This window comes from Tiliqua scincoides, chromosome 2 (genome assembly GCF_035046505.1).
Source record: "Tiliqua scincoides isolate rTilSci1 chromosome 2, rTilSci1.hap2, whole genome shotgun sequence".
In the NCBI taxonomy this organism is placed as follows: Eukaryota; Metazoa; Chordata; class Lepidosauria; order Squamata; family Scincidae; genus Tiliqua; species Tiliqua scincoides.
This window is the reverse complement of record NC_089822.1, coordinates 25,337,697-25,353,018: the sequence shown is the minus strand read 5'-3', so window position 1 is coordinate 25,353,018 and position 15,322 is coordinate 25,337,697. Positions and strand designations below refer to the sequence as shown.

At 43.6% G+C, this 15,322-nt stretch overlaps 1 protein-coding gene across 1 annotated transcript in view; it reads right to left on the bottom strand.

Moving 5' to 3' along the window:
• Window positions 1–15,322, bottom strand: part of ZSWIM6 (zinc finger SWIM-type containing 6) — a 115,500-nt gene that overhangs the window by 16,174 nt on the left and 84,004 nt on the right. Inside the window, exons 6-10 of the mRNA XM_066613879.1 lie at window positions 15,036–15,212; window positions 14,625–14,771; window positions 11,259–11,405; window positions 10,504–10,764; window positions 7,979–8,114 (exon numbers count right to left, since the gene is read on the bottom strand). Coding sequence (XP_066469976.1) covers window positions 7,979–8,114; window positions 10,504–10,764; window positions 11,259–11,405; window positions 14,625–14,771; window positions 15,036–15,212 — 868 coding nt within the window. The remainder of the gene's footprint in view (window positions 1–7,978; window positions 8,115–10,503; window positions 10,765–11,258; window positions 11,406–14,624; window positions 14,772–15,035; window positions 15,213–15,322) is intronic.

Below are 15,322 nucleotides of genomic sequence, written 5' to 3'. Positions count from 1 at the left end.
TGTGATATTTTTATTATTACAAAAATGGAAAATATATACAAGGCCAATGTCCTTTTTATTTTGCTTCTGCTTTTATGTTGTTACTGTTTTTATATTTTTAAACTGCCTCCTGCATACACCATAATGACCATAGGAGGTATAGAAATCTTAAGTATAAGCAATAAAATTCAGAATATACAAATTCTGCACAACGCTCTGCAGACACAACACTCTGCAGTTTAATTGACTACATAAGATACTAACAAAACTTTTGAATGTATGTATTTTGGGAGAACCCATGGACTTATATCCGGACATATCATGGACTTATATCATGAACTTATATCTGGACTTTCAGAAGGCATTCGACACGGTCCCTCACCAAAGGCAACTGAAAAAACTCCACAGTCAGGGAATTAGAGGGTGGGTCTTCTCCTGGACTGAGACCTGGTTGAATACCAGGAAACAGAGAGTGGGTGTCAATGGGCAATTTTCACAATGGAGAGAGGTGAAAAGTGGTGTGCCCCAAGGATCTGTCCTGGGACCGGTGCTATTCAACCTCTTCATAAATGACCTGGAGACAGGGGTGAGCAGTGAGGTGGCTAAGTTTGCAGATGACACCAAACTTTTCCGAGTGGTGAAGACCAGAAGTGATTGTGAGGAGCTCCAGAAGGATCTCTCCAGACTGGCAGAATGGGCAGCAAAATGGCAGATGCGCTTCAATGTCAGTAAGTGTAAAGTCATGCACATTGGGGCAAAAAATCAAAACTTTAGATATAGGCTGATGGGTTCTGAGCTGTCTGTGACAGATCAGGAGAGAGATCTTGGGGTGGTGGCAGACAGGTCAATGAAAGTGTCGGTGGCAGTAAAGAAGGCCAATTCTATGCTTGGGATAATTAGAAAAGGTATTGAGAACAAAACGGCTAATATTATAATGCCGTTGTACAAATCAATAGTAAGGCCACACCTGGAGTATTGTGTCCAGTTCTGGTCACCACATCTCAAAAAGGACATAGTGGAAATGGAAAAGGTGCAAAAGAGAGCGACTAAGATGATTGCTGGGCTGGGGCACCTTCCTTATGAGGAAAGGCTATGGCGTTTGGGCCTCTTCAGCCTAGAAAAGAGACACCTGAGGGGGGACATGATTGAGACATACAAAATTATGCATGGGAAGGATAAAGTGGATAGGAGATGCTCTTTACACTCTCACATAACACCAGAACCAGGGGACATCCACTAAAATTGAGTGTTAGGAGGGTTAGGACAGACAAAAGAAAATATTTCTTTACTCAGCGTGTGGTCGGTCTGTGGAACTCCTTGCCACAGGATGTGGTGACGGCATCTGGCCTGGATGCCTCTGAAAGGGGATTGGACAAGTTTCTGGAGGAAAAATCCATTATGGGTTACAAGCCATGATGAGTATGTGCAACCTCCTGATTTTAGAAATGGGCTATGTCAGAATGCCAATGCAAAGGAGGGCACCAGGATGCAGGTCTCTTGTTATCTGGTGTGCTCCCTGGGGCATTTGGTGGGCCGCTGTGAGATACAGGAAGCTGGACTAGATGGGCCAATGGCCTGATCCAGTGGGGCTGTTCTTATGTTCTTATGTTGTTCCAAAAGATCAGAAACTTCTCATTGCAATTTAAATAAGATATAGCATGGCCTGGTCTTGCATGACAATTGGCTTTGTATTGATTAATTGTATCTCTAGGATTTATCTTTGAGTGCTCCAAAGGAAGAAAAGTCATACAGAATTTTTAAATATTAATTTTAAAATATTTCTATTCTGCCTTTTGTGCCTATCAAGGCTTAGATAGCCTTGTGCCAAAATGGCTTAGAACAAAATAAAACAAATACCACAATAAACTAATGTATTTAAAAAGGTAGCATAGGATAAAACCAAACACCACAACTGAAAAGACACAACAGATAGCCCTATTGTCAAACATCACCCATAACCAAAACTGAATGGAAAAACCAGGTCTCTACATATCTGCTGAAGGACAGTAAGAAGAGACCACCCAAGCCTGACAGGGAAGGCATTCAACAAAGACAGTACCACCACTGAGACGCCCCTGCTCCTAGTTGTGTCTGCCTCTGGAGCAAGGCCTGAGATGATGACCTGAGTGTATGGAGAGACACACTTGGAAGGAGATTTCATCCAGATGCCAAACTGTTCAGGGCATTATCAGCACCGTGAAATGAGCATGGAAATAAACTGATAGTCAATGAAATTCTTGAAGAATTGGGGTGACGCAATGCCTCTCAGAAGCCTTGATTAGGGACATGGTTGCTGGATCTGGCACCAACCAAAGTTTCCAAACACTTTTCATGCATACCATATCACAGCAGTCCTACCAGAATGCAACCTGAGTGAGAATAACTGTAGCTAGATCAGACCTTGCCAAGAAAAGGCCATAGCTGGCAAATCAACCAAAGCTAATAAAAGGTACTCCTTGTCAGCATGCCCACCTGGGCCTCCCATGAAAAGCCCCAGAATAAGCAGTAGATTGCAAACACAACCTGTGGAGGGGGAGTGCAATCCCCATCAAGGACAAGGTGAACACCATCTCCCAGATCTGTGAAATTCTCTCTTTTTAAAAAAGATATCTGTAGATTTCTTGAGCCTGTATTTTCTAACCAACAGTGCCATGGGAAGTGCCTCGGCTCTTGATTGTGAGCGGAGTTGTATTTTAGCATTTTCTGAAAAATGCTGAAATGGAGTTTTCTGGGATTGTACAATGTGACCAAGTGGCCAGGGATGATATTAGACCCAAATCTCATCTTGTGTACTAATTCCACTTGTCTACTCTGCAGGTTTTTTTCCCTGCTGTTCATGAGCAGTTGCTACTTTGAGGTGTAGGAGCATTAATACACTTCAGGTATTCTTACAGCTACCTGTAACTTGTGATTCCAAAGGAGCAAGAGGGGGGAGGTCACAGAATATGGCAGTGAGCATAAGATCCAATTTCCTGAAGACCCTACCCTTTTGTTTCTAAAGCTACAAAAAGATGCTTGAAAAAAGCCTGCTACAATGCCTGGGTTCTGCATTGGTGGCTGAATTTGTTTTCTAGTGGTTTGGCAGAACACCTGGGTCCTGCATAGGTCTTTACCGTTCCGGAGAAGAAACAGCAGAATAAATGTATGCAAAAAATATTTAAGCTGAAAATTTACATTAGGCAAAACAAGAAAACGTTTGCCCATTTTTGCTTGACTATCACCATTTCTGCATGAGACTGATTATCTGGACCTACCGTATTTTTCGCTCTATAAGACGCAATTTTTCCGCCCCAAAAAGTGGGGGGAAAAGTGTGTGCGTCTTATGGAGCGAATACTGCAAAAAAAACACACAAAAAAACACAACTCCGCCCCCGCCCTGGCCCCGCCCCCTGCCCGCTCTGCTCTGCTCTGCTCGGCTTGCCCGGGCAGTCAGAGGCTGAGCTGGCTGGGGGGCTCCTGCATTCCCTCAGCGCCCGCCCGGACTGTGGCAGCACTGGAGGGAGCCCAAGCCCGCGTGTCTACTCAGAAGTAAGTCTCAGATCAGAATCAGTGGGGCTCACTCCCAGGAAAGCGTGGGTGGAGTGGCAGTCTCGCTGCGCAAGCCCGTGTGTCTACTCAGAAGTAAGTCTCAGAGTCACTGGGGCTCACTCCCAGGAAAGCGTGGGTGGGGTGGCAGTCTCGCTGCCCAATCCTGTGCATGCCTACTCTGAAGTAAGTCCCATTAGAGTCAGGGGGGCTTACTCCCAGGAAAGCCTCTCTCTCCCCCCCCCCAAGCCTGGAGCATCACATCCTCTCTCCCCCCAAGCCTGGAGCATCACAGCCTCTCTCCCCCCTCCCCAAGCCTGGAGCATCACAGCCTCTTGCTCCCCCCCAAGCCTAGAGCATCACAGACTCTTCCCCCCCCCCAAGCCTGGAGCATCACAGCCTCTCTTTCCCCCCACCCCAAGCCTGGAGCATCACAGCTTCTCTCTTCCACCCCCCAAACCTGGAGCATCACAGCCTCTCTCTCCCCCCCCCAAAGCCTGGAGCATCACAGCCTCTCTCTCTCTCCCCCCCCCAAGCCTGGAGCATCACAGCCTCTCTCCCCCCTCCCCAAGCCTGGAGCATCACAGCCTCTTGCTCCCCCCCAAGCCTAGAGCATCACAGACTCTTCCCCCCCCCCCAAGCCTGGAGCATCACAGCCTCTCTTTCCCCCCACCCCAAGCCTGGAGCATCACAACTTCTCTGCAACACAAACACTTTCCCCCCTCTCACACACACACAGGCTGCCCCCTTCTCTTACACACACAGATGCTCTGCCCCCCCCCCACTCACTCACTTACACTCACTCATTTACACTCACACAGCAGGGGAGGGGCGCTTTCACTCACCTCATCCAGCATCTGAATGTAAGCCCCCCCCCCCCCATCACAAAGGAAAAACTGTCTCCTTGGTCAGAATGCCAGTGTTTGCTTATTGCACAAGCCCCAGGTAAATCACCATAAATCCAGAGGTTTGTTGTGTCTTGAGAATTCAAGTTGTGGTTGGACTTTCCACTTGTTCATTTGTATTGGAATCATGGAAGAACTGGTGAGGAGGTAGATGTGGTGTCAGCAGTGGCCCCTTTAAGGGTAAGGCCTGGGCATCCAGCAGAGTGTGCTGCACAGCTGCAGCCACTGGAAGGCAATAGGGCCCTCAGGGATATAAGGAGTACCTGAGGCAGAAAGGGTTTGTGGGTTTTGAAGGAGTGCAGGTTGGAGAGGAGACTGACTGGGTTTATTGAATTTGGAATCTGACTGTGGATTGTGATTGGACTTGGATACCCTGACGGATTTGACTAACCTACCTGGAACTTGACCTTGGACTGTAATTTGGCTTATTGGCTCTGGACTCTGATTTGGCAACTCTGATTGATGGGACTGATTTACTTGGCATCTGTGGACTAGAACTGGACTCAATTTTGCTTGCTGCACTGGTGAGTTGCACAAGGGGGACTGATCAGCCTTAAGCGGGCATGAGGCCCAGTGGATTGGAATTTGGCAGAACATCATTGTAGCAGAAAGATAATGTGATCCCCTATTTGTGTGCACCTGCTTTTGTGAGCTTCATAAATTCTGACTCTAGCGATGATGAGTTCTTGGGGTTTGCAGAAAACTAGAGTACTCAAACCTTTAAGCCTCTCCATTTGTTAATGACAGTGATAATGGTTCTTAATGTCACTATTGACTGCTGTTCACTTTACATGGTTCAAATGTTATTCTGTTATAGTTTATTAAATATTTTATTACACTATTTGGTTCAGAATATTTTTTTCCTGTTTTCCTCCTCTAAAAACTAGGTGCGTCTTATGATCAGGTGCGTTTTATGGAGCGAAAAATACGGTATTTCAATCTGGCTTCCGGTCAGGGTTTAGGAATGGAAGCAAGCTGGGTCACCCAAGCTAATGACCTATGCTGGAACCTGGACAGGAGCATAATAAATAATAATAATAATAACAGGTATTTATATACCGCCTTTCTTGGTCTTTATTCAAGACTTTATTCAAGGCGGTTTACATAGGCAGGTTTATTTAAATCCCTTATTAAATAGGGATTTTTACAATTGAAAGAAGGTTCTTTCTTTCAAAAACCACTACATTCAGGTGTTTCATTCCGATCTGGCTTTACATTCTAGCCTCCATCCTCCCACGCTCAGAGCAGATGGAATAGCTCGGCTTCAGCTTATCAGCTGCTTCAAGGTTGCACGGTGCCGGTGGCCTCGAACTGGCGACCTTGTGGATGTTATCTACAGGCAGACGGAGGCTCTACCCTCTAGACCAGACCTCCTGCCCAGTTGTGCTGCCTTGTCATGATGGGACTTGGGGACACAGTTTTGCAGTGGATCTGGTCTTTCCTGGAGAGTAGCTTCCAGAAGGTGGTTCTGGGGGACTTCTGTTTGACACCTGGGCTATTTGTGATGTTCCCCAGGGCAACAGTTTTCAAATACTCAGGGAAAGTTTGAACTGCAGTTAGTCATGGTGGGGGCAGGGGGGAGGCAGCAACGCGATTCCCAGGATAGCATTGCTCAGGGGGCTGCAGGAACTGGCAATCACTCACCAGTCCCTGCAGCAGCCGTCCTGGGGTGCGGGGAGCCCTGTGTGAGCGTCTGCAGGGCTCTCCAGATTTTCAAAAGTGAAAGCGGAGCAATCGCTTTCCACTTCCACAAAACCGGAAGTGGAGTGTGATCACTCCACTTTCACTTTTAGAAGCCTGGGGAGCCCTGCAGACGCTCGTGCAGGGCTTTCCATATCCCAGGAAGGCTGCTGCATGGACTGATGAGTGATTCCCAGTCCCTGCAGCCCCATAAGTGATGCAATCCTAGTGATTGCGTTGCTGCCTCCTCACTGCCCCGTCACTTAAGGGGGCAGTGGCCAGGGCCTTCAGACTGGGGTGTCATTAGTCATTTCCACCCGAAGCCATGACTTTCTAAGGACAGGTTGTAGAAAATTTTGTTAGAGTACACAGCCATGAGCATTGCACATGTATATTCTTAAATTCTAGCAGCCTTTATCTGTATGACAGAATGCATCATTGTCTACAGCTGCCTTGAAGCCAGTAAGCAGTTTCTTGGAGGGCACAGAAGTGTGTCTTCTAGGTGGACCAGATGAGGCCAATTTTTTATGTTCTTGATGTTAGTCGGTTGTGTTCCAAGGTTTCCTTAACAATATGTGAGCTGTACTGGTTGTGTTCAAAGTTGCCCCAAGGAGTATGCTCAGTTTAGACTCAAGACTCCCTGGGGCAGGCCAAACTCCCTAATACTGAAAGCAACAGAGGTTTATCAGTTATTTTAATGCCATGATACACCTCATTTAATTCCAATTTTCCATCTAGGTATGCCTGAGGATAGGCTGGTAATGAACCAGACAACAGTACTGGACTGGACCAGGCAGCAGCACAGATCTAATATATTAATACCACTTCACACGCATAAAAAAAGAAAGACACACCACTGAGAGAACATAGAAAGGGCTGCAGATTAAATAGTCCTACAGAACAGGATAAACAGGTCACAGTTCTAGGATTTATTATCAACAGTGATAAAAACAACTGAGTGCTTCAGAGGCCTTTCCACACAAAGCCAACAGCAGCTTCCAGGAGAAAAAAGTTGCTATTGTTTTCTAGGCAATTCTGTACTCACAAGACTGCATCACACACTTGAAAAGAAATAAGATCTACAAAGGCAGTTCTCCCAAGTGCTATTTATTACTACATCAGAAACTCAGATTTGGCCTTTAGTGTCAAGCACAAAAAAAATCCTTTTTAAAAAGACAAAAGTCAAGGTTATTTCTGAATTTCACTCTGTCTTTCAGAGGAAAAAAAATTAAAGCAATAACTTTGAACAGCTTGTGTCGGAAAGTTCAAGTGGTGTTTTTTTTTTTTAACTACTTGCTCAGTTCATAAGACCAGCACTAAGAATCACAGAAGTGGGAGAAGAACATTTTAAAATTAACTTATGCTATGCAATATGTTTACATAAGCTGGCCCCCAATTTACTATTCAATATCTTTCAGAGTACTTAAATCTGTCTGCAGTTCCTACTACTTTAACATTTGTTATCAATAGCCCACCCTAATGTCAAAATAAGTCTCCAGAGTTGCTCACAAAATATATCTCCAGAAACACCTGAAATTAAAACTAACTTAAGAAAGTTCCCACCACATTCTAGAAATATATAGAATGATAAAACATGGTATATGGCCTCAGAGATAGGATTTCTCTCCAAGGGCCATCCTAAAAAATACAAGTCTTTGCCAGCCTTCTAAAAATCAAAAGAACTCACTTCTGGAACCTCTCTAGAGGGGGAAATGCCATAACGTATGGTGCTGCCACTGAAAAGGCCTTGCTCCTTGCCACCATTTTTCTAACCCTCTGAAAGACCAGGTGTCTGAAACAAACCTACCCCTGATTACCTTAATATCAAAGGCTCTCTGTTGATTAGGTTTTTCTTCTTTTCTAAATGAATTTAAAAAACAAACACATACCGCATTGCTCTCAGTGCAGTTTTGTATGCCAGTTCAGCATCATGAGGTAGGAGGGAGGTGAAAAGATACTTGGCAAATGTGTGCATTGGAACGCTCTCTCGATGGATGATTTCACCTAGACCGCTATAGGGTCCAGCTGTGAGAGGAGGGGTGGAAAAAGAACAGAAAAGCTTGTAAATAGTGCTGCAGTTTTACTGTACATAAAAATCAAAAGTACTAAAGTTGTCTAGAAATATTGTAATAATCCTTGCAAAAAAAAAAAAGCACTCACAGTGAAGAGAAATAAGCTCTCTGTTGAGGGGTCTTCTAAGTAATGTGCAGTACTAAAAGAAAATGGTGGTGATAAATATAACTTATGGAAGCAAATAAGGTGGCTGGGCTATAGCTTTTCTTGCATGAATCAAACAGCCCAGAGCTTAAACAGCATTTGTTAGAATTTAGAGATCTGGAAAGTATCTGAAATCAAGCTATTTTCTACGACAAATCTTAGTCTTCAAAAGGAGGCAGGTGTCTTACTGGAAAGCAAATCTCCCACAAAATGGTATGGAAGCTACTCCCATGTTAGCCTGACTTGTACAGGTTGTTATCGAGAATTGTTCCTGCCCATACACAAGTGACAGAAGCTCAGGGTGTGCCAGCACAGCCCAGGAAGCATTTTGGCCATACCACCTCAAGGCAGCCTGCTTAAAACACCAGCCACACTTCCCCTGAATGTAGTAATGGTGCACTTATTGCCAAAATCAGAGGCGAAAAGGGTGAGTGCATGTGCTCTGTTACCCAAGATACATGAGACTGAACCTCATACTCTATGCATGCAAAAGCAGGAGCTCTACTAATGTAGGCAACATTACAGACGGTGCATGGTTGTGCCCATACCTCTCCCCTGCAAGTGTTGTTGAAGGCTGGGAATCTCTCTTTTTTTCAAGTGAAGATTTCAGTTTTAGAACTAGGTTCTTGGAAAATTTCATATTACAAGTTTTGATCTCTGTTTACTTAATAACCTTTGGACTTGAGAAATTCAAAAGAGCTTAAAGTAAGCTACATATAGAAGAATCTACCCTTTAATGCAAAGAAGCTGAGCAAAAATACCCCAGCAGTGCTGAAAAGCTACCCCAAATAAAATCCAAGCATTGGTTCTTTCAACGTCCACTAATGCTAAATAAACATTTCAGTTTTGATGCGAACAGGAAACCAATGTTTATATTTTCCAGGCAAAAGGGCCATATTGCACATATTCCTAGGAAATAATGAGTTTCATATATCACTACTTTTAACAAAAAAATGATATTCCACTAATGGCAATAATTCTTGCTATTACAATCAGCAGATATAACTAGTAACAGCTATTATCTTATGTTTATGCAACCACCAAATAAGAACTCTACAGGTCAAGAACATGGAACTGGATGCACTGCATTGCCAGAAAGAGTGTTCAGGCATCATTGACATGGGCCAAGAAGTCTCTGCTGTCAGAGGCAGCAAAAAAACAGTCAAAGCTGAACTCTTAGTTTGATGTTCTTGTGTACATTCCTTAAAGGGCAAAAAGATGTGTAACTGTGCAACTGCATTAGTTGAGGGTCCATGATTTACAATACAGGTGAGCACTGCTTTGTGATGCTCCAACCAGCGACGGACCGCATATGCAACGCCGCCACTGGTTCCTGCAAATCCCCCCCCAAGCCTCCGAGGTTGAGTGGAGTTCTGCTCCCCTTGACTCCAGAGGCTCTTCTGAGCCTCACAGAGACAGCGCATCCATGTGCTGCCTCTGCGACGCTCAGAATGCACAAATCGTGCAAGAGAAGTTACTTCCGGTTTCCTGAGGCACACTGGTTTCCCGGACACGCTGTCTCTGCGAGGTTCAGACAAGCCTCCAGAAGTGAGGAGAGCGCAGCTTCCACTTGTCTTTGGAGGCTTCATAAAGCATCAAGCCTTGCTTGACGACAGGGGTGTCGGTCTGCATCCCTGTCACTAAGCAACGCACGACTATATGTTCATGATGAGGCCCTGCATTTCATCACTTCATGCACAAACACCAGAGAGTATCTTCCAACTCTGCCTCAAGTTACATGTTTGTGTGAGAGAATACACTAACATTTCTAGATAAAGTTACTTTTGAGTATCACAAAGATTACAATACACACTTGTGCATGAAACTCTTCTCAAGATAAGTGGAACACCTCTGTCAAGTGTAAGTTTTAACTTCACACTTTTACAAAAGTCTCAGTAATAAGTGGTGAGCAGTGTACTAACAAACTTTCTGCCAGACAGCAACTTAACATTCTGTGCCCTTACACGTGAGCCTGAATCAACCAGATCACACCAGAAAAAACATTTTGATTCATTTAATTTAGCGACAAGACCCTTCCATCATGTAAATACAGCAGACTGGGGGCTGATGGACGATCTAACACAGCAATTCAGTTCTTAAGAGCCTGATCATTACCAGATAAGCCAACTCTCCCGTAAGTACCTGGACGTTTTATTAGAAACTTTTATAAGAAGTGCTACCCCCAATAGGTGACTACCTTCTAAAAGGAAGACTGCTTGCTTCTGGAAAATCTTCACCAGCGTGTCATCCAGTTCAATTTCCTGTAGCTTAGAAATTAGCTGTTCCTCATTCCGACAAACTTTCTCCTGTGCATATAAGCCGTCAGGCATTATTCGCTGCTGCCCCAGACCTATCAGTGCCACTTCCACAGCTAGCATTAAATAAGATTCCCCTTCTTCTAAGAGTTTGTGTGTAGGCAGGTGATAGTACTCCAGAGATTTGCATGGGCCCATGTTCTCTAGAAAGAAGATTGCAAAAGGAAAACATCAAACCACTTCACATCATGTACCTGTAGTTTCAAACCTTAATAGAGTCTGTTCTGTTGTTTCATTTGCAAGCTTCTAACAAAGTTCCACCAAAATAATTATACTGATTTTAGCCAACATCTTGTGCAAGCCAAGTGATAATGTAAAAAAAAAATTGCAGCAATCACAACTGAAAGCAAAGTTCACCTATAACATTTCTAAACACTATTCAGGTGCTCCAATGGTAGTATCAGATCAAGTAGTTTTATTTTCCTCACATACACAGTGAACATTAGACCAATTCTCCTTTCCTTCCTTAAAGAATTTCAACAGCCCTTTCAATGAATGTTTAATCATGAAATATTATCTATTCAAGTATGATTAGTGCAAAGAATAGTTCTGAAGCTAATTAGAATTCATAGAAGAAAATAAAAAAATATTTTAAAATGCTTCCATAAATATATTTTGACTTGAGATTAGATTTTACCTGTAAAATCTGAGAACACATGGAAGCTCTCATCATCCACCTTGCAGGCTTCCATAAGGCTACTGAAAAGAGTGCCAATTGGATCCAATGGGTGCCCAACCCAGCCTTCCAGGTTAGTTATAGAGGTTATTCCTTTGTGAAGAAGTTCTATACAAGGAAAAAGAAAATTAAAATACAGTGCTTTTTAACATGCAAAGCAACTTGCAATTTTTCATCATGATTCCTCCAGTCCGTTTCCCCCCCCCCCCCAGATAGGTGAAGAGAGGCTAACAGTGATTTATCCACTACCAATAACCACACATGTGCTGGACATCAAATCCAGATTTCCCAAAACAAGTTCCTACACTTTCCAAGAGGGCCAACACAGGTTGCCAGATGAAACTGCCTTATAGTGAGTTAGATCACTGATTCATGAAGTTCAGTACTGTCAATGCTGATGAGCACAACTCTCCAAAGTTTCACACAGGAATTCTCCTTGACTGGAGATGCCAAGGTCTGAACCTGGAACCTTCTGTGGAAGCAGACACTCTTCCACTGAGCTATGACCCTTCCTCATTTGGTGAGAAACAACAACAGAAGAATTGTTGGATGAAAAATGACTAGCAAGAAGTCCCCCTCCACTTGGTTCACAGTTCCCACTCTATGCCTTAAGATGAACTGAAGAACACAAAGCCAGATGTAATTTGAACTTCAAGGAAGAAAAAAGCAATTTTTCATTGTCTATATAACCCTACTGACTCCTTGATAAGAAGCTACCCAAGTTATCTTTGGGGGGTCACTGCTGAAGAGTTTATAAACATGAAGCAAACTAGTGGTAAGCAAAGGAAAAAAATGTCTATTTTAGCTTCTTCAGCGAGAAAAACAAGTTAGCACTAATTTTGACTAAGTTCATTCTATGGAATCGAAAGGAAAACATGCTGAAAGAATTAAATTCACAAGTATTTTGAAAGAACTAACTAGCTTGAAAACTTGGTAAGTCTCAATTACAAAAATTAAAAGTAACATATTCTTTATAGACAGGTCTACAATCATCAGCTGGTTAAGGGCCAATACTATCCAATTTTCCATTGCTGGTGCAGTTATGCCAATGGGGTGTGCACTGCATCCTGTGATGGAGGGGCAGTCACTGGGGCCTTCTTATTTGTTCCCTTACCATGGAGCTGCATTGTGGCTATGCCGGAGCTGAAAAGTTGGATAGGACTGGACTCAAAGGCACCCCTAGAAGCCCACAAACCAGCAAAGGGGCCCACCACCAACTGGAGATGATACTGAAAGGAAGAGGAACTGAAGGCTGCTGCTCCTCTCTGAGGAGCTACTGGATGCTCCTTTCCTTGGAAAACAGGAGATCACCCCCAGAGGCTGCTGTGATGGTGTGGAGGCTACTGGGGAAATCTTCCCTCTTGATTGAAAGGGCACCTGGAGGGAGTGGAGTATGACCAACATGCATTCTTTTTGGCTGTGCCAGCACTGACTTGTATCATTGCAGGGACCTCTGAAACTATCTGTTTCTCAATGGTAGGGACACCCAGACACTGTACCCATGCTAGATGTTCTTCAGCCAACAATTCTTTTGCTGTTGTTTCTCGCTGAATAAGCCCCCACAGCTCAGGGGCCATTCCCTTACAGGGGTGGGAGGTGGAAGCAGCAGCAACATGAATGGTATATTGGAGGAGGGGATAGGACTCTTGCCTACAGTGAGTCCAACAGGGTGGGCTCCTGTTACAGATATCTTGCCTGAGGGTCACAAAAAGCTGAAGCTAGTGCTACTTATGGATGCTGCATGTTATTTGCCAGTTATCGCATAATAAAAATAATATTACAGAGCATGGACAATGTATAAACAGCTGGGCACACTGAAAATGTATATTCCAAGATCATAATTAAAATGATTTTATATATATATATATATATATATATATATATATATATATATAGAGAGAGAGAGAGAGAGAGAGAGAGAGATATTTTAAGGACAAGCATAGTTAAAATCAAGATGGGAACATGCCAAGCATAACTGCTGCCATCCAAGGCCCAGGGTACTTTCAGGCTCTTTGCCAATACTTAATAGTTAAAATCATCTAGGTTTAAAGTCAAAACATGAATACAGAAAATGGCAAGAAACAGTAAACAAAGAAAGGAGATTATATTGTGAGGATTCAAAACGTAGACTCTAGCCCATGGGCAATTCCTTCACTTGTACTTTAACTAAACATTCTATTATATAGCAATAGTTTACATAAAATAGTTTTCTCTGTTTATCAACTCAGTTTAGCAGCTGGAAGTAAGTAGTGGTGCCATGTATTCTGCTGGTTTTGAAAGCATAACCTTTTTACTCCAGATCTGTGTGTGAAGTACAAGAAGTGGCAAAACTACATGAGCGTGTTTTATAATGGAAGTCTTACTGAAAATTCTTTGAAATATAAATCCACAAGAGGATCTGAAAAGGCTTTATTAAGTAAAACTGCACATTTAGTTGAGGCACTATGTTATCAGTCAACGCTATCGGCTCCTTTACAAAAACAGCATTATTTTCTTTCAAACAAAAAACATCTGCACCTGAAATAAACCAACAAAGGTATTGGAATGAGCAAATGGAGGCCACAGACACACGTGTTCCATGAAGGACAAGAGACTACATTTTTCTATTTAGGGACACTGGTAAGTTCTCTCACCTAAAAATAAAGGAGAGGCATACTGACAGAGCTGATAACAAGTTAAAACTTGTTATCAGAAAACAGAAATCAGTTTTTTAAGAACACAGGTGAGACATACTTCAGGCAGCACTACTAACGACAAGACTGTTTGGCACATTACAGCCCAACACACCCAATGTTGTCGCTAGGCTAACACTCAGCAGAGACCCTCTTTCTCTGTATGATGCAGAGCAACTGCAGCTCTGTGACAAAGAACCTGCTTTGCAGGGAGAAGGCCCCAAGTTCCATCCCTGACATCTCCAGGCAGGGCTGGGAAAGGCCCTCTATTTGAAACCCTGGAGCTGCAGCTAGTCAGTGCAGACAATACTGGGCTGAATGGACCAATGATCTAACTCAGTTGGAGGTTGCTCCACATGTTCATACATTCTGAATCTACCTGCTAGGAAAAGAGAAATCCAAGGTAGAAATTCTAAATGAGTATTATGGCCCTTGTTGGAAGTGATCTTGTGGACTGTGATCTTACTGAGAAACTATCCTAGTTCTAAGCAGGGCTTGGCCGTGAACCATGTCTCAATGTCAAGTACAGACAGCCACTCCTGAAGTGAGTCACCTGCAGCATTTTCCTTTCAAGTGCTTTCCTTAAACCTGGCCCCATTCCACAGTTGTGCCGTCACCTTGATGTGTCCTTTGCCCTCCTCTCACCCACATTTACCTTTCTTCTGAAACTGGAACATTTCCAACTGCTTCTGCTGCTGCCTCCTTAGAGTGTTAACAATGGCTATTGCTAGCCGCAGTGCTTCTCTTGGATAGCCATGCGACCTTAACGCATCCACCCTTGCACAAGCTGTAGGCACATGCTCTAACAGAGAAAGGGGGAAGAGAGTTATTAAGGAGCATATCCACGTCTGCTGCAACCATCTAAGCGGATCTATTCAAAGAGTTTTGTTTCAAAATCTATGAAAACAGGATTTTTTTTTCTTTTTTTAAGGGCCATTTGAAGGGAAGCTCTGTTGCTCTTGCCAGTCCTTTCATTCCTCTCCCCTCCCCCTGCCCCAAAAACAGTGCCATAGAAACAGAACAAAGCACCAAGTCATGGAAACGTCTTTCCGGTTGAGCCACTTACCATGCCAGAGGGGCCACCCGTGACAGTCAAAGAGCGAATTTTCAGCATCATCATGGTAACAGTAGTTGGTGTACAGGTCACTGCTGATAATGTGCTGCAAGTGACTGTCCTGCCAGTGGAGATCACATGCCTCAATGGCTCGAGTGAACACAGTCCGGTGAGACCTGTTTGATGAATCTGTCAGGCCCATAAGTTCAAAACAGTTTCAGTGTTAAGCCCTTCATATGGCAACATATCAGGCACTACATTTTATGGTCCCCCTCCAGTGTTTGTCCTACATTCTCCTA